General features: G+C 59.0%; 1 protein-coding gene and 1 long non-coding RNA gene across 2 annotated transcripts; both read left to right on the forward strand.

Moving 5' to 3' along the window:
* Window positions 1–8736: 8736 nt before the first annotated feature.
* On the forward strand, window positions 8737–9305 carry LOC123480203 (uncharacterized). The gene is made up of 3 exons (XR_008427189.1): window positions 8737–8762; window positions 8905–8965; window positions 9187–9305. It is a non-coding gene; the product is annotated as an uncharacterized lncRNA (long non-coding RNA).
* A 1585-nt stretch (window positions 9306–10890) lies between these two features.
* On the forward strand, window positions 10891–16940 carry ATP6V0E2 (ATPase H+ transporting V0 subunit e2). Its single transcript, XM_024564542.3, has 4 exons — window positions 10891–11102; window positions 12443–12490; window positions 14890–15003; window positions 15392–16940. Exons 1-3 carry the CDS (start codon window positions 10999–11001, stop codon window positions 14981–14983), a joined length of 246 nt encoding a protein of 81 aa, XP_024420310.1. The 5' UTR covers window positions 10891–10998; the 3' UTR covers window positions 14984–15003; window positions 15392–16940.
* The last annotated feature ends 1502 nt before the right edge of the window (window positions 16941–18442 follow it).

Here is an 18442-nt window from a genome sequence, read left to right on the forward strand (position 1 = left end):
GCGGTCCCAGCGGGCACTGGCAGGGAGGGCCGCAGGCAGGCTGTATGTGCCACCTTGGCCAACTACGCCCGGACTGTGCCAAGCGGCACACCCATGTGCTCTGGAGGAAGCCGGGCTGCTGTGGCAGGCCTCCTCACCCTGCAGGGTTGGGACTTCAGGGAGGTCCCTCGTGTGACCCCTACTTCTGAGTGCTCTAAGCTCCCAGCGTGGCCTCCGAGCTCCTCCGGGGCAGTGGGGTCCGGCCTGGGGGACAGGGGCGCCCGCGCCTCACAGCTGGCTCCTGCGCCTCGGGGGAGGGGGTACGGGGGCCGGGGAGCGGGGAGCGGAGGTGTCCAGCGGAGAAGAATGCGTGAGCAGCTGCGAGTGCCCGCCCGGCCTCTTCCGGGATGGCGCCCTCCGTGCGCTGGCCGCCTGCTGCCCCTGCTTCCACCGACGCCAGCACTACGCCCGCGGGGACACGGTGCGCCAGAGGTGCAACCCGTGGTGGGTCCCAGGTCCCTGGCGGTCCTCTTGCTGGGGTTAGCGACTGCCAGGTCCCCTCTGACCCCTCCCTTATGCTATCTGCTCAACCTGCCTTCCCTTCTGGGGACCCCTCACGAGTGGTATGTGACCTGTCATGGCTTAACTGGTGGCCCTGCTTGAACATCTAGCAGGTGACCTACACCCACTGATCTCTAACCCTAACCGGAGGAAGGAGTGCCGGGGGAGGCACCAGGGCGTGTTGGGAGGCAGGAGGCCATCTCCAGCTTAGCAGCCCCCTCCCCCAGGGGGCTGACCCAGAGGGCGCCCTCTCACCCCGTGTGCCCACGACGTGTGCCGGGATCGCGGCTGGCTCTGCGCGCAGGCGCCGTGCTCCGCTGAGTGCGCGGTGGGCGGTGACGGGCACTACATCATCTTTGATGGGCGGAGCTGCTTCCGTGGCAGCCCAGGTTGCTGCTCCATCTTGGTGCAGGTGGGCAGAAGACTAACTGGGGGCGGGGGTGGGGGGTGGGGGGTGGGGAGGTTCTTGCCCGAACAGGGGCCCTCCTAGGGCTGCTGTGGGGGAGAAATGACCGTAAAGAAACCACTGAATCAGTGAATAAAACACACACAGTCATCCAGAGAAAAGCCGAGGGAGAAGGGGTTCTGGAGGGAGGATGGCTGGGTTCTCACCTTTTCCTCAGGTTCCGGTGATGTCATCGCCACCCCCGCCCAGGGGCACAAAACAAAGCCCATCCTCACAGTCCTTTCCCACAGAAGGGACAGGTTGGGTGTGTCACAGGTAACTTCGTGCAAAATAATCCCATGGCCAATAAGGGAGCTTCTTGTTCCCCTAGTAAAATTAGGTGACATCCCAAGTTGTGGCCTATGCAGGTTCTTACACACACAAACTCAAACAGGCGTGCGTGTGACATGTGCTCGTGCATGGGTGTGTAGATTTAGCATGTGGGTATGTACAGACACAGGTGTGAGCATACATACTCAGGGGGAGGAGAGAAGGGAGCCATCTCACCCCAACATGTAGACACACATAATATACACACATGTGCACTTACATACACGTGTGAGTCTGGCAGGCTGGAAGGTGGTCAGCACCCACCACGTGGGAGCTGCCTCCAGGTGTGTGCTGCAGGTGTCTCGTAGAACACCTGTTCTCAGGTTTGCCCCGCCCCGTATTCCTCACTTTCTGCCCCAGGACTTGGCCAAGGGGCAGCTGCTGATTGTGCTGCAGCACGGGCCTGCGACTCTGGGAGCTGCCACAACACCACCTCGGTCTCCCTGGGGGACACCCACGTGCAGCTCAGGGACTCAGGTAGCCTTGGCTCTCGGGGTACCTACCTACTAGGCCTTCTGTCCCGGCAGCCCTGGGGACTGTGGCTCAGACCCTAGCAGCCTCCTGTTACCACTCCTCTCCCTGCAGATTCTGTCGTGTTCCAGCACCTTCTGTCCACATGGTCCTGAGGTTGCTGAGCCCCAAACCTCCCCTAAAACCCCCCAAACCAAACTCGCCGCCTCTATTTCCCCAACCTCCCCACCTCTGAAGCAGATGCACAATCCTTTGGAAAACTTCCAAGGCATCCTCTGCCCCATCCTCGGGGGTGGGGGGGGCAAGTTCTAAGCACTCCGATACTGGGCCAGGAAGGCCCCTCCCCATTCTGGGTGCTGAGTCCAGTCCCTTCACCTCTCTTCCCTGCATCTGCTCTTCCTGTACACTGACTTCAAAGGCAAAGTAGATGCAAAGTGTGGTCCTTAGTCCATGGTGGGGGATGCTCGACAGGAATGGGTGACTTCCCAGGGCTCACACTGGCTCCCTTTACTCAGTGTGGGCAGTCCACTGTGACACAGGCCCTCCCAACTCCTTCCCTTCTTGCAGCCCCATCCTGCCATGTGCCATCCTCCTACCCTCCTCAGCCCAGCCCAGCCCAGCCCTGCAGGGCGGCTGCTCACAGGCCCCCTATTCCAGGAGCCGTCCTGCCCAGCTTCAGCATATCCCAAGCCTCCTCCACCTTCCTACTGCTGCTCTGGCCTGGAGCCCAGGTCCTCTGGGGGGGTGTCTGACCCTGCAGCCTACACCACCCTGCACCCCCGCCATGCCCACCAGGTGTGCCAGGAGTCAGGTGAGTGGCTGGGCGAGGCCACAGTAGGCCCAGATTTGACAATTTCATGCCCACTCTGGTGGCCCAGGTGCAGGGGCTATGCGGCACCTTCACCTGGAACCAGCAGGAAGACTTCCTGACACCTGCTAGCGACATGGAGACCAGCATTGCTGCCTTTGCTAGCAAGTTCCAGCTGGCAGGCGAGGGAAGGTGCCCCTCGGAGGACAGCACCCTGCTTTCCCTCTGCAGCACCTACACACAGCACCATGATTTTGCGGAGATGACCTGTGCCATTCTGAATGGGCCGGCCTTCCAGGTAGCCAGTTGGGGCCTCTCCTCTTGTTCACACCCATAAGACGTGGTCAAAACCTGCCCTGCCCTCCACCCAGGCTATTGGGAAGGCCCTGCTCCCTGCTGTGGCGGGGCTGCTGTACAAAGGGAAGTGGCAGCGGGGACAAGAGGAGATGGGGACCCCGTGGGGGAGGAGCTGATTCATTTCCTCATCTTTCCCCGAGGAGTCCCACGGGCTGGTGGACAGGGAGCTGTTCCACCGTCGCTGCTGGGCAGCCGTGTGTGGCTGTGCCCTCGTCAGGGACTGCCTGTGCTCGCTGCTTATGCTTGCCACTGTGCCCAGGAAGGTGCCCCATCTCCCTGGAGGAACCAGACACTCTGCTGAGTCAGCTCAGCCAGGCCCCCAACCCCCTGTCTCCGCCTCCCAGCTTGGAGGGAATCCAAGAACTTTGCAGGGGAGTGGGAGGGGGGGAGGGACCCCAGGAGGACCTCTGATCTTGGCAGATTGTTGGCATAGGGGGTGGGGGTCCAGAGGGATGGGCTGAGCAGCAGTGGCTATACCCGTGACCTGTTTGTGTCTCTGTGCCCAGCTGTCCTGTGTCCTGGGGGCCAGGAGTACGAGGAGCATGCCCCTGTGTGTGGTTGAAACTTCGGGGAGCCAGAAGACTGCGGGGAGCCGGGTGGCTGTGTGGCCCGTTGTAACTTCCCCCCGGGGCTGCTGTGGGACCCCGAGGGCCAGTGTGTGCCCCCCAGCTTGTGCTCCTGCCCACTTGGAACCCATCGCTAAGTGCCTGGCAGTGCCACCATGCAGGACTGCAACCGCTGGTGAGGGCAGCCACCTTTGAGGGGTCAAAGAGCCTGGGGTGAGGAGTGGGACAGGGGTGTCAGCGCGGCATGCACATTGAAGGTGACGAAGCACTGGTAACTCCTCCCCAGCTGTGGAGCACTTCCATTATCTTACTTAATTTTACTTAATTCTTACAATAACCTAGTAAAACAGTAAATGGAAGAGTTGTTCCCATTTTGCAGATGAGGAAACCGAGACTCAGATAGGCTAATTAGCTTGCAGCCACACAGCTTGTTAATGATTAAGGCCTAGAGCCCAGACCTCTCAATTCCAGCTGAGTGTGGTCCAGAGGCTCTTCCAAGGGTTTGGGAAGAGCAAAGGTGAGTTGCAGAACTGTGGAGGCGGGGCCTGGGGCCAGGGGGCAAGGCTGGATGGGCGAATGTGAGACTTCAATGAAATCGCCCACCTACCTGCGCTGGGAGTGGGGTGGCTCACTATCTCTGCCCCTCCCCAGAGCCCAGAGAATGGCCCCCTTGGGGCTGGGGTAGGAAGGGGTGACAAAGGTACTTCTTTTCTTTTATCACCACCAATCATCCCCCCAACCAAAAAAAAAAAAAAGAGGTAAGCCAGCGCCCCCTACTGGATGAATACCCACGCTGATGGCCAGGCACCCACTCAATAGCGCCCTTGGTCTTCTTGGGCGATGACGAAGGCTAGCAGATCATTTCTCCACAGAATCCGACCCCTGCTGCCCTCTCTGCAGGCACTCGGGTGCTGGTGCACCTGTCCCCGCAGTTCCGTGGCCGTGGTGCTGGGTTGTGTGGAGACTTTGATTGGGGATGCCAGTAACGACCTGCGGAGCCGCCAGGGAGTCCTGGAGCCCACGGCTGAGCTGGCGGCCCACTCCTGGCGCCTCAGCCCTCTCTGCCCCAAGCCCGGGGACCTGCCACATCCCTGCACCTTGAGCAAGGGCGGGAAATGGGCAAGGGAGTGTGGGGCAGCTGCAAAAACCTGCGGGGGTGGGGAGGCCTGGTGCTGCGGAGGGATCTGGCTGGTCCGTGGTCACGTGCCTACAGGTGAACGCCCACCAGGCCGCCTGGCCTCGCACCCGCTTCGGGGTGCTGCTGCAGCAGCTCCTTGCCCAGTGCCACGCCGAGGTGCTCCCGCAGCAGCACTACGAGTGGTGCGTGTACGACGCCTGCGGGGGAGAGGGGCAGGCCTGGGGACAGGGTGGAGGGATGTGTGGTGGTGGAGAAGGGCTATGGGGGCTGACTGAAGCCTCCCACAGCTGTGACTCAGGGGGCGACTGCGAGTGTATCTGCTCCGCCATTGCCACTTACGCAGCCGAATGTTCCCGGCATGGGCTCCACTTGCGCTGGCGCAGCCAGGGACTCTGCCGTGAGTGTCCCCTGCCCTCGATCTTCGATGCCCCATCCCACCACGCTCAGCTAAACATGCCAAGTGTGCCGCCCTGCAGAACTTGCACGTTGCAAACAGCCTTGGGAAGGGCTCAGCAGGAGTTTCCTCTTTGCCTCCCGTGACCTTCAGGCGTGTCACCTCAGGTTGGCTCACCTGCCCTTTTGCATCCTGATGCCCTTGCACCTTGGGTGACCCAAGCCTCTCTCCTCTCCACCTAACTCTGCAATGTGAAGGGGGCCAGGTGTATGAGGCCTGTGGCCCCACGTGTCCCCCCACCTGCCATGACCATGGTCTTGAAGCCAGGTGGCACTGCCAGGCTGTCACCTGTGTGAAGGGCTGCTTCTGCCCTGAGGGCACCCTGCTGCATGGTGGGTAGGGTCAGAATGGGCAGGAGGGGGCACTGGGGAAGGGACCACAAGGCCACAGTGACAGGCTGGCGTGAGGGCCACTCTGTCCTTTGCTTCAAGCCCTGCCCTCTGTGATCTCAGGAGGAGTCTATTCTCTAACCCTGCCCCTGTGAATGGTGGGGGCAGCTTCTTCCCACCAGACACAGAGCTAAAAAGGACTGTGGGAACTGGTGAGTAGAGGACTTTGGGGGAGCCCCAGGCCCCCTGGGCTGGCCCAGAGCTGTGGCTGATCCCAGGACACCATGTGTTCAGCATGTGCCAGGACAGCCAGTGGCTTTGTGGGGGTGACAGTGCCCGCTGTGAGGAGCCCGGGGCCTGACTGTGCAGAAGGAGAGGCCCCATGCCAGGAGAGTGGGTACTGTGTACCCCACAAGTGGCTTTGTGACAACCAGGACAACTGTGGCAATGGCTCAGATGAGGAGGGTGAGTGTCCTCTCCTGTGGGGGGCAGTGGCTAAGGGACAGGTCAGTCCTCACATATGTCCTAGGGCCGTGTCCCAAGCGGCTGCTTCCATTACCAGCAGCAATGACATGTAGGCAGGGGTGTCCTGGTCTTTCTGGGGTGAGGGACTTCTCCGGGGCTTTTGTTGGCATCCTGAGCCTGCCTACCTGCCCCACACCAGGCTGAGCCACTCCGGGCTGTGGGGAGGGGCAGATGTCTTGCAGCTCTGGCCGCTGCCTATTCCTCACCCTGCTCTGTGACGGACACCCTGACTGCCCAGACGCTGCTGACAAGGAGTCCTGTCTGGGTGGGTGATCCCCGCCAGGCCTCCTGCCCACCAGGCCTGTCTTGTGAGCCCCAAGCTGCCTGCCTCCCCTCCTTTCCCAAGCCAGGCTCCCCCTGGGAAGTTGGCACACATGGGTGTGTGAGCGGGAGCACCCCAAACAGTGGGGATAAGGCACAGCGCCCTGGGGCCAGCTCCTCCTTTCTCCAGCTGCAGGGCCTATAAGCTGCACCCCTGGGGAGGTGCCCTGCATCAATGGCACCTGTGTGGGAGCCATCCAGCTGTGTGATGGGATCTGGGACCGCCCAGATGGAGCAGATGAGGAGCCCAGCACTGCCCCCTCCCCTCCCTGCCCACGCCCCCTGCTGGCACCTTGCCCAGCCCCTCTGCTGGCTCCCTGGCCTCTGCTCCCGCTCCCCTGGCCAGCACCAGCCCTGGTGAGGCTCCTGGGGGAACAGAGGTCAGAAACCTGGGGTGTGGCGGCTGGAGCAGGGGGCAGGAGGGCGTATCCGAGGACTTGGGGCAGGTGCTGGGGCAGGGAGGAGCAGGGCACGGACCCCAGCTTCCTGAAGACAGCAGAATGCAAGGAGTGGTGGGGTTTGAGGGGGTCTGGGAGAGTCCAAACCTTATTTCCTGACGTTCAGGGCCCCTCTGAGCTGAGGGGAGGCTAATGGAAAGTCCTGGACGAGGGGGACGGCTTTTGGAAAACCAACAGGGCGGCAAAATGCAGAGCGACTGGTCTTGGGGTGGGGTCGAAGGTGGGGCAGGGCCGGGTTCAGGTCAGGGACAGGACGGGCCTGGCACTGGAGCTGAGCGGTGGCGGAGAAAGAAGGGCTAAGCCGGCCGGAGATCCCAGTCTACCCCCGGGGTCTAGCGCGGTGCCCACGGCGCTGCAGCGCCGCCCTGCAGGATCTTGGAATTCCCGTCCGGCAGCGGCGAGCGCACCCCGCGGGGCTGGCGCTGCTACGGCGAGGAAGACTTCGCAGACGGCTGCGACGAGCGAGGCTGCGGCGCGCCCTGTGCGCACCCCCACGTGCACTGCGCCCCGCGGCCCGCACTGCGTGGCCCCCAAGCAGCTGGGCGACGGCGTGCCCCACTGCCCCGATGGCTTGGACGAGGGCCCAGGCACCTGCGGTGAGCCGGACCGCCTGTGCAGCCCCGCCTGCGCTGTCTCTTCCACCTCCATCCCCCACCCCTAGTGGACCTTCGCTCCCAGCGGCTGGGGTGGTGCGCGAGCTAGAGAGTGACTTAGGTCTGGGGCATCAGAGTATCCTTTGATCTTTTTCCTGAAGCTGCCTTTGAAGAGTCTTGCCCTTCCGCTCAGGCCCAGGAGAGGGAAGAAAAGGGCTTTTGTCTTTGCTTACATTTGGGAAAGAAAGGATAAGGGGGGGGCGGCTCTCTGGGCAAGGGAAGTGGGCCTTTTTGGAGGGCTAACCCCCCAAGTCCCCACCAGACTTGGGGGTTCCCTTTGTGCCCCTGAAAATCAGCCCTTCATGTCCAGCCGCCTCCTCGGGGGGCGGGGCAGTGGCTGTCCACAGGCCCTTCCCCTCTTGGGCCCCTCTCCAAAGCATCTCTGAGCCAGGTTCGGGTCCCACGTTGCTCTGCCTCCTTCTCACCCCACTTACCTCCCAGTTCCTGCCAGTCCCTCGCAGGGAAAGGGCGGGCGCGGTAGGTAGGAGCACCGCAGGACACTTACTGTGCCTGCAGGCTCCACCCAGCTGCCCCCTTGTGGGGACCTCTTCTGTCGTTTGGCTCCCCAGCTGTGCCTGAACCTTGAGCGGCTCTGTGATGGGGTCTCCGACTGTTCCTAGGCCAAGGACGAGCTGGCCTGTGGTATGGAACTTGGTTTCCCTGATGGAGCCCAAGGCTGATGGGGGCGGCTGGGCAGGTGGTGGCCTTCATTCCCCACCTGACTGTGTTTTCTCTCCACTTCCCCTCAGAGGAGCTGCCAGCCCCGGGAGTCCCCAATAGGACAGGGGTTCCCTGCCCTGAATACTCCTGCCCGGATGGCCTCTGCATCAGTTTCCAGCTGGTGAGGGTGGGGGGTGGTAGTGCAGGGGACAGAGCCATTGTGCCACCCAACAAGAAAGGGGCCCTGACCCATTCCTTCCCCAGGTGTGCGATGGGAAGCCTCCCTGTGAAGTGTCAGGAGAGGCCGCGGTCTCCCTGGAGAGGCCAGGATGGGCAGCCCCAGAGCTGCCAGCCCAACCCAGACTGTGCCGGTGAGGCCTCATCCTTGGCCTTGCCTGAGGAGTTCCCCCTAGCCAGACACCCACCTCTCCTCTGGCCCCTGACTCTTGGTTCTTTCTCAGTGAACTGTGGCTGGTCATCCTGGTCCCCCTGGGCTGAGTGCCTGGGTCCCTGGCTAGGCCCCCAGGCCGGGTTGAAGGATGGGTAGTGTTACAGAAAAGTCTACAAGCTGAGAGATGGAGATCGAGGGAGCATGTCCGCCCCTCTCTCCAGCCTGGAGCCAAATGGCAGGAGGCCTGTGAGAGCTGTCGCTGCCTCAGTGTGGGGAACGTCTGCACCCGGCTCTGGCCCTCCTCATCTGTTCCCAGGTACCTGCTGGTAGCTGTAGCCTGCCTACCCTCTCAAAGTGGCCCTCCGGGCTTCTCCCCGGCTCTCTCCCCAGGGGCTGGTCTCAGGGCTCACACAGGCAGGGCCAAGCTCCTGAGTGGACTGGGGCCTCTCCTTCTGCAGGGCGAGGTGACCATGCAGGAGCCAGGGAGCTGCTGTCCCACATGCCACCGGGAGACTCTGGGTATGGAGGGAACTGGGGCACTGCCAGCTGCTCCTCTCCCTGTTCTGGGCCCTTCTCCCAAACTTCCCCTGTGCCCCACCCTGGCCACACGGGAATGAGCAGAGCGAGGACCCCAGTGCGGCACCGTAGCACCAGGCCCCCACCTGGACATGCCCCACTCAGATCCACGCTTGCCTTGCACACAGTCCCAGAGTCCTTTTCTGTCTGCCTCGACCCCCCAGAGGAGCAGTCAGCTTCCAGCCAGCACCTCATTGAGCTTCGGAACCTCACCGAGAGTACCTGCTACCTGGTGGAAGCGAGGTACTGAGGTGGGCACTGCCCACCCAGCACCAGCGTCCTGCCTGAGGTCAGCAAGGGGGCCACACATTCTCACCCCACCCTCCCGTATCCCCTGCCAACCACACCTGCTTTCTAAGGTTAATTTTATTGGGACCTCTACAATAATGACTTCTTCACTTTCTGTAGTTTTACCTCTAAGTATGCATGCTGGGAGGGCCACGGCAGAGCTTTCTGGAGCCCTGGAAATTACGGGTCTGATCCGTGTGGCAGCTACATGGCACACGTGTAAAGACACATCGAGTTGCACACTTAAGAGTTCTGCATGATATCGTACATTATTTGTACTATTACTATTGTACACATTACATCCATATATAAACAACTAAACAATGCATTGTTATAAGTATTACTTTATATAATTTTAAAGAACAGGAGAGAAGAAAGCAGAGCAACTATATATTTATAAAGTTCGGTCTTCTCTCTTCTAGTCTTTTCCTCTCTAAATTCACCTTTTACTCTGCAATAGGACTGATCCAACTAAAGTGCAAATTTCCCTACACCGTTCACCAGCCTGAAACTCATTTCAAACTCCTAATGTAGCCAGCCTCCCCTCAGCCTCTACTGCCGCTGCCCTCCTCCTCAGGTGTTTGGCACCGCTGGCCTGTGAGAGTGTTACTTTGTGTATCTCAGGCAGTAACTTGTTGGCTAGTGGCTACTGCTCATACTTCTGTGCCTCCCTTCTTTCGGAGGCTCACGAGCACGGATGGGTGTTTAACCTCATTTCAGTGTGGTGCCTCGGAAGAGGATTAAAGCCACAGCTTTGTCCAGTAGCATCTCTAGCCAAGGTGGTTAACTGAGCTTATGAGTAGCTGGTGTCACATGACCCCGGGGCACTGTGCGGGTATAGGAGGAAGCTGAAGAACCCACAGGGATTAGCCAACAGCTCTTAGGGAGCCAGATGGACTTCCACAGATAATAACAGGGAAGCCACCAGTGATTTCTGGAAAGGGGGATCACATTCGTTACCTCCACTTCGCGCACCAGGGCTGCTTCTGGAATCGAGGTGTCTTAGCTGATAGGAGATGGCTGAGTTCTGGGCAGCGAGAACAAGCACAGTTTGACTTGCTCCCAAGGGAAAAAGAAGGTGGTGGGTGTGGGGGAGGCAGACACAGGGGCCTTGGCTGTGGAATCTGCGTTGTTTCCAGCTCCTGCTGAGCCATAGCTTCTCTCTCAAGCCCAGGTTGGGCTTCTGGCCTGTGTGTTTAGCAGGACAGTGTGAAGATTGGTCAGGTCCCTCCTCCAGGTGTCTGTCAGCCGAGGACACTCGGGAAGCGGGGAGGGGTGGCCCAGGATGTCCTCTCCACTTCTGGTTTCAAAGATGTGCACATCAGGTTTATAAAACCACGACTGACGCTCAGCGTTTTGCTATTTGAATAAAGCAGATTTTATCTCGATACATGCCTCTGCCCTGTAAATTATTTTAGTCAAAACTAGGAAACTGGAGAAGCTGACCAAAGCTAACTACGCCTGGATCCCCGGAAAACTCCTCCTTAGCCCCTCGCCCCTGCCCCTGCCCCCTGAGGACGCGCGTGCGCGCGCGCGCGCGCGCCTGCGCCGATCGGACACGGAACGCGCTCCCGCGGGCGGCCCGCTTCTGCTGCGCATGCTCGGCGCCCACTGCCCGGCCAGGACCCGCGCGTCCCCAAACATCTGCCTCTGGTCCTGCACCCAGGTCTGGGCGCCCGCGCCCCGCCATGACGGCGCACTCCTTCGCCCTCCCGGTCATCATCTTCACCACGTTCTGGGGCCTCATCGGCATCGCCGGGCCCTGGTTCGTGCCGAAAGGACCCAACCGCGGGTAAGGGACACGCGCGCGGGCCCAGCCTCCCTGCGGACCCCTCCCGGGGCGAGCGCATGAGATGCCCAGCGCCCGCTTCTCCTCCGGTTCGCCGGGAAACTGGCCAGCAGTAGGGGCCAAAGGCAGAGAGGCCTTTAGAAAGGCCGAGAGCTGACCGATGCGGGCGACGGTCGAGGGTCACCCCCTCCGGCCAGTCACGGCTGTAGCTAGCCACTGGGTGCAATTGGTTCACACTGCACCGGCTGTGGCCTAGAGCGAATGTGACCCCACTCCAGCCTCCCTTTCTTCATAGATAAAATGGGGATGATGATGATGATGATGATGGCCGCCTTTAAGGGTGCCGTGAGAATTACGTGAAATAACACATATAAAACTCTTAATGGTGTGGGACTCGTGTTAGGTGTTGGACCATGTTCTAGGCGGTGTCACTGGCCTGTGGAGGTCCCCAAGCGGATTTCTGCGCCTGCTGCACCCTCGACCAGTTTGCGCTTCACATTATCCCCAGTTGTCAGGTGCTTTCTCCCCTTGATTGCAAGTTCCTGCAGGCCCCAGAGGGGTTTGTTGTAGACGCCAGTGGCCAGCACAGGACGGGCCCACCGTGCTTGGTAATGTTGAACGAATGGATCAGGTGCTAATTTCTCTGGTGCATTCCTCAAGTGCGGTTGGTCAGAAGTCCTAGGGCCTGGTTTGGATTCAGTTTAGCTCTGGCTGCAGCCCTTCAAGATCTGCAGGGCCCAGGACCCCCGCTGCACCGTGTAAATCATGTTAGTGTCTCAGCTCTCCTGCAAACCATGGTGAGTTCTTCCTCCTGTCTAACTGAAGTCTCCCCTGCTGCATTGTAACATTCTGTCTCCAGTCGCCTGAGTGGACACGAGGTAGCCAGTCCCTGTGCTCTCTGCAGCCACTCGCTCTGCCCCAGAGATGGCTCACAGTCTCCTGCTTCTTGCCCTGTCATCCGGGCCTCTGTGTTCCTTCCCCTTGCCCAATGAATTTTGAATTCTAGAGACCCCTCCAGGGTGGGCTGCTGCAAATGCATTTCCGTGAGTGTCTTTTCCCTACATGGCTGCCTTAGATGGAGACCAGAGGGTGATAGAGGAAGGAGGTGGAGGGAGTGGATCGTAGTGTGACTTGGATATGGTCAAGGTCAGCCTCCCCATGAGGTGACACTGAGCATTTTTATTTTTCATCCGACGACAACTCGGCCTCCTGTGCTCTGATGGCACGGGGTAGGCCAACAGGAAAGGGACTGACCCCGGGAGCTCCTTCTGCGGCCCCGGCCGGGCCTCCTGAGGGTGCCAGTTCCACCTGTGACCCTGACCCGACACCCTCTCCCATTGCAGGGTGATCATCACCATGCTGGTGGCCACTGCTGTGTGCTGTTACCTCTTGTAAGTACCTCTCTCCCAGCGCAAAACCAGCCAGCGCCCGTCCTCTCCTCCCTTCCTCCCTCCACTCCCTCGCCCTGCCCTCGCACCTGTCCCTGTGGTGACAGGTCGGTTCCCGAAAGGCTGAGTCTGTAAAATGCAGGAGAGGAGGTGGTTTGGAATGGCAGAGAGAGTGATGGGCTGGAAGTCAGCAACTCCCGGTTCTGGTTCTAAAGGGGTCACTGGACGTGCTTCGTGACGTCCACAGGCTGCCGCTTGCTCATCTGTGACATGAGCGAGTGTGGCTGGCTCAGTGCTTTTTGTGCCCAACTTGGCATCAGAATCACCTGGAGGGACTGAGCCACATCTCTGAGGGCTGTGCCTTCCACCCGCTAAATCACGGTGCACTTGGGAATCTGTATTTATAACACACACCAGTGAGAGCCGCCCGATGGGCGGTCTTTAAACTTGAAAAGGGACCCTGGGGACATCGGAGAGTGTTCTGAGGGATTCGAGAACCTGGACAAGACGAGGGCATCCATTTCCAGGTCCTCAGAGTCTAGATGGTCTCTTTTCTAAAAGTGCCATTCAGGATAGCCCTCCCCCTTTACAGAAGAAGGCAGCCCACCCCTCCGCCCATCCCCAGTCCTTCTGTGTCTCATCGCTCCATGTGGGAATCATCCTGCCGGCCAAACCGAGGAGCAGGTCCTCGTTCTGGTGTTAGGGAGGCCCCCCTCCTGATTATTGAAGCCCATGTGAGGCCTGTCTGGTTTCGCATCTTCCTGGGTCTCAGACACCATTTTTATGGGTTGAGTTGGGTGTAGGTGGGTGTTCTGAATTCAGAACAATCAAGATAGGACAGGTAACATGATGAAATACTGATTATTTGAAAAGAAGATTTTATTTATTTAGAGAGAGGGGAAGAGAGGGAGAAAGAGAGGAAGAGAAACACCAATGTGTGAGAGATACATCGATCAGTTGCCTCTTGCACGTCCCCTTTTGGGGACCTGTCGTGTAACCCAGGCATGTGCCCTGACTGGGAATTGAACCAGCAACCTTTGGGTTGGCAGGCCCGTGCTCATTCCACCGAGCGACACCAGCCAGGGCAAAATGCTGATATTTTAAAAAGTAACAGAGTCTTTTGAAAGTAACTGGAATAATTCTCAGGGCTGCCAAATTTTTCAAATACATAGGCTAATACCCACTTTTTTAAAAAAATTCATGATTGATTTCAGATTTGGTGCCTGTTATGTAGTTAATACCGGTTTTACTTAATTAGACCGTGAACTATTTATTCCTATTAGTCAATCCTAATTTTACTTTCTATAATGTTTAATATTTCTACCTCCTACTGACCAAAAAATAAAACTTGTTAAAAATAATGATGATGCCCAGAATTCTCCCTGGACAGAGCATCTTCAGGGCCCTTCCTCTGTGCTGTTTCTCGGTCTTTCGGGGCTTGACAGATGTCCTTGTCTCTCCCAGGGAAAGGCTGCGAGGGGCTGTGGTTGGAAGGCCGAGAGACCGGGACAGAGGGTGGTGTCTGGGACCATGGTGGAGACAGAGCAGGATGCGGGGGATTACAAACACCAACTATGGGAAGGGAACCTGGGCTGCAGATCAGATGCAGGCAGAAAGGTGGGGCAACTTAAGCAAATGCCATGCCTAGAAATTATAATTACAGAACATAAACGTGGGGTAAGGCTGGTGATCAGCAGGCAGCGGTTTCCGGCGGCGTCCGGGGCGTCAGGCTGGGGACTGGCTGCTGTGGGGATTCGGAGGCAGGAGAGCTGGGTCCCTCCTGCCAAACCACACCAGGCACCATTGCTACCGTCATTGGGGCATGCAAAGCTGTGCCCCTCCAGGGTTCTGGGGGCCTGCTCTGTGGGCAGGCAAAGTCGTGATGACGGGGCCTGACATCCCCCGCACATGTGCAGCCTGCCAGTGGTCCCTGGAGAGCCCGCTGGCCTGAGGGATGGCCCTGTCCTATCCCCAGCAGGCCTGGGAGTACAGCATTTTCATCATCAGATCTTCCTACTGGGGCAGTTCCTTCATCTCGCTCCTAAAAGGGGGTGATTCTGACATGCCTGTCTCCAATCGGCGCTGTCCTGCTCCCAGATGCAGATTGGGGTGGCCCAGACCAGGGATGTATGTGAGCTCAGCTGGGGGTTGCTCCCAACGGGCCCTAGGAGGCTGTCTCACCTCTTCCCTCATCCCAGGGTCCAGCCTCCGCTCAGGGATCTTACAGATCTACAGAACATCCAGTCAGACCTCGCCTAAACCAAAACCCACAAACCCCAGACCCAGCCCACCTGCGGGCTAGGGGGGTGGGGGTTGGTCACGGGGCCACACACCTTGCATGAGTCACGCCTGGTAGGTTCCTGCTGTGTGCAGGCTCACCCTCACTGTGCTGTCCCCGGCAGCTGGCTCATCGCCATCCTGGCCCAGTTGAACCCCCTGTTTGGGCCACAACTGAAGAACGAAACCATTTGGTACGTGCGCTTCCTCTGGGAGTGACCGCTGCCGCTTCAGCCCAGGTACGGGGGCTCGGGCCGGGTGTGGGGCAGGGGCATGGCAAGGAGTCAGGGAACAGGCAGGGCTGTGGTAACAGTTTGCGGTTGGATTCAGTGTTCATTTATTCAGCCAAAAAAATCCCACCCCAAAACTGCTGAGCACCCACTGCCTGCCTGCCTGGTGCTGTGCTGGGCACCAGAATGGATGGCAAACCAAGGCCTTGAGGTGTGTCCCGGGAGGGCCCAGAGGGCATGGTGGGTGCAGAGCCTGTCCTTAGAGAGGAAGCCCTGGGCCCAGGAGTGTGGAGGCAGTGACTGGGCTGAGGGGGACTGGGGCAGAGGTTGGTGGTGGGAGGTACAGTGGGGGTCTCCACAGCGAGGAGATGACCCTTTCATGTGATATACTTTTCAGGTGCTCCCACTCTCTGGATGACCTCGGCTCAACTGTCCCTGAAGACCCCTTTGTCCCCAGCCCCACAGCTGTGTCCTGGTCCCTCTGTGCTCCCTCCCCAGGGCCTGCCTGGCTGCTGCAGGTACCCCCATCCCCAGCCAATCCAGCCTGAGCTGTATTTGGCTGAAGCCAAGAGATCCCACCCTCACACTCCCACCGCCCCTTCCCAAGCAGGACCTGGCCAGGAGTTGACAGGGGGATCTGCCCAGGGAAGGCCGTGTCCTTCGGAGAAGGGGGCCAGGCCGAGCGGAAGCCCTGGGTGGGAGTCGGGGAGCAGTCACCAGCTCTGCCCTTTTCTGCTGCGTGGCCCCAGGAAGCCCCTCTGCCTCCCGGGCCTCCTCATCTGGGAAGTGGAGGGCGGAGCTCCTTCCTGGTGTGACAAAGGTCTTTCTTGGAATTCTTTAATTTTCTGAAGATGTTGAAGTAATGGGAAAACATTCACACCAAAAAACATACTAATTTGGGTCCAGACAGAAACGTGTATGTTTAGTAGTCCTTTATACTTATACAGTCACTGGCCTACTCAGCACATGGTACCCTCTCAGACTATCCTGTTCCTCTCTCCTCCCGGACCTGCTGCTGCGCCCCGTCCCCCACCCAAGGCAGCTCCCGCCCACGCCCACGGTCTGGACTCGGTGACGGCAGGTTTCCAGGCCCCTCACAGCAGCACGTAGGTCACCTGAGCTGAGGAGAGTGAAGGGAGGCAGGTGTAGGCAAGGTTTGGGTGGCTCTGTGGGCTCCTGAGGCCGGCACCAGACTGGCTGTGAGGGATCCCGGGACCCCCAGCCCATGCCCTCACCTCCCAGAAGAGCAGAGGCTGAGGTCTCAGACACTTGCCCTTGGCCCCAGAGCTAATTGGGGTCCCCTCTCTGCCACGAGGCCTCCCTGGAGGAAGAAGCCATTCCCACCTATTTATTGACTATTTATTTGATTGGCCTTCCTCCCACTTAGTAGGCACTGTTTTTGGACTGGTGCTAGAGTGTGAGGCGTCTCACCCGGATTTCTTGGTTTGGGCTTGGCCTGTTGCTCAGAGCTCAGGCCGGGGCCTCCCCTCGACATCCCACCGTCTCCCTTTAGGACTCCCTGCCTGTCCTGGCCTCCATGACCCTGCTGGCGTGGGGGTGTTGTGTGGGGATTGTACAGGAAACCCGATCCATGTCTAGCGGCTCCGGAGTGGCAGGAAATCACTGCTCGGGGGCAGAGTCCTGGCTGCAGCCAAGTGTGCTGGCCACCCCTCCCCTGCCCACCTGATTCCCATGTCCTCAGTGCGGAGGCTGGGGACACGAACGGGGACTGGCAGCTGCTCAGAGCTGCAGCTCTGGGACATGGACATGGAACCACATTTTCCTGAGACCTGAAGGAAAGGACAGCTGTCCCGGATTCTGCCAGAACCAGGAGGAAGAGGAGGCAGAGGACTGGCTCAGGTGGAACTTCGACCACCACTCACCTGTGCCCCCAATTACAGAGTGAACAGCTCCTGGGCTGGGCAATAAAGCAGGTCCCCAACCTCTCTGTAGCATAGCCTGCCTCATTCCCAAATACCCAAGGGCCCGAGTCTGCCTGCTCCGCACCTGGCCTTGGCGAGGGTCCACGGCCTGCCTGGGGTGGGGACAGCGAGCAGAAGGTAGTGGTACTTCAAGGCCAGGGAGCAGCCAGCCGCACGAAGTTTGGGGTGGGGAGGTGCACAGAGGGCCTGCTGAGGGCCTGGCAAGGAGCTTGGGTCCACCCAAAGGGTGACATGAAGCCACAAAAAGGTTTGCAAACCTGAGAGAGGGACATACCCCAATTTGATTTCTAGGTTTATCTCTGCACGGTGCATAATGGACAGGAGCCTGGTGATAGGGCCCCAGGTGACAGATGGTGAGGATGAGTGGGCAGATTGAAGGAGCTAAGATGACCAGCAGGTTGGCCCTTGGAGAGGAGGCTGGGAGCGATGGACCCTGGAGAAGACTGGTCACACGTGTAAGCTGAGCTGCACACACACAGGGTGGCCAACAGAGGGCAGCACCTGCACGCAGAATGGAAACCAGAGACCAGTTCTGGCCACCAGGGAAGCATATTACAGGTCCTGTGGCCTTAGTGACCTTAGAGCGTGGCTGTTAGCGGGGAGCAGGGACAGTTCCACAGCCTGGATGAAATTTCCTTCAAGGGTGTGTAGCAACAGCAACCAGAGCTGCTGTTTACTGAGCAGTTTGCCTGCAGAAGCCAAAGACAGAGCCAAGGCACCTTGCCAGCTTGGTGCTCTGATGCCAGGCTTCCCAACAGCCTTCTCTGACCTTTCCCACCTCAGCGTCCTGATAGATCTGGCAAGTCCCCATCTGTAACAGGGACACCCACCAGCCCAGATCCTCAATGGCTTGGGAAACGTGTGTACAGATTACGCCACGGCGTCACCCTCCTTGATGAAGCCCCTGACCAAGGCCCCTTGATGAATTTTGGATCAGAAATAGGGTCATTGATAACAGTGGGGTTGTGGAGGGGAGTTGAATTGGGGGCGGTTACTGTCGCTCCGATAATGACCTCTGTGTGCTGGAAGCAACCTTTGTTTATAAACCTCAGGGTTTCCAGGAATGAAGTCAGTTGACAACGCCCCTCCACCCCCCACCAACACAGTTTTGCTTGACCTGTGACACCAGAAAAGTGAGGGCAGGTGACCAAAGTCTATGCTCACAGCCCACACTGCATGTTAACAAACCTGTGTGAGAATCACTCAGAACAAAACAAGCCCATTGAATGCTGGGACCAGGTCGATTAGGACAGAATCTCCTCCGAGGGTGGAGAATCCCAGGCTGTGCCAAAACGCCCTGGGGGCATTGTTAGGCCCACCCCGTCCTGGAACCAGCCTTCTGGGATCAGGCAGTAGCATTTCTCAGGGTGGAGTATGGCCCACCTATACTAGAATCACCTGGGCTGCTTGAAAATGCAGATTCCTGGCACCAACTCCAGACCCTGTGGACTAGAATGTCAAGTCCAGAATTGAGATTTTGCAGTTAAATTTCACAAGGGTTCCTG

The sequence above is a fragment of the Desmodus rotundus genome, chromosome 6, assembly GCF_022682495.2.
Source record: "Desmodus rotundus isolate HL8 chromosome 6, HLdesRot8A.1, whole genome shotgun sequence".
Classification (NCBI taxonomy): Eukaryota; Metazoa; Chordata; class Mammalia; order Chiroptera; family Phyllostomidae; genus Desmodus; species Desmodus rotundus.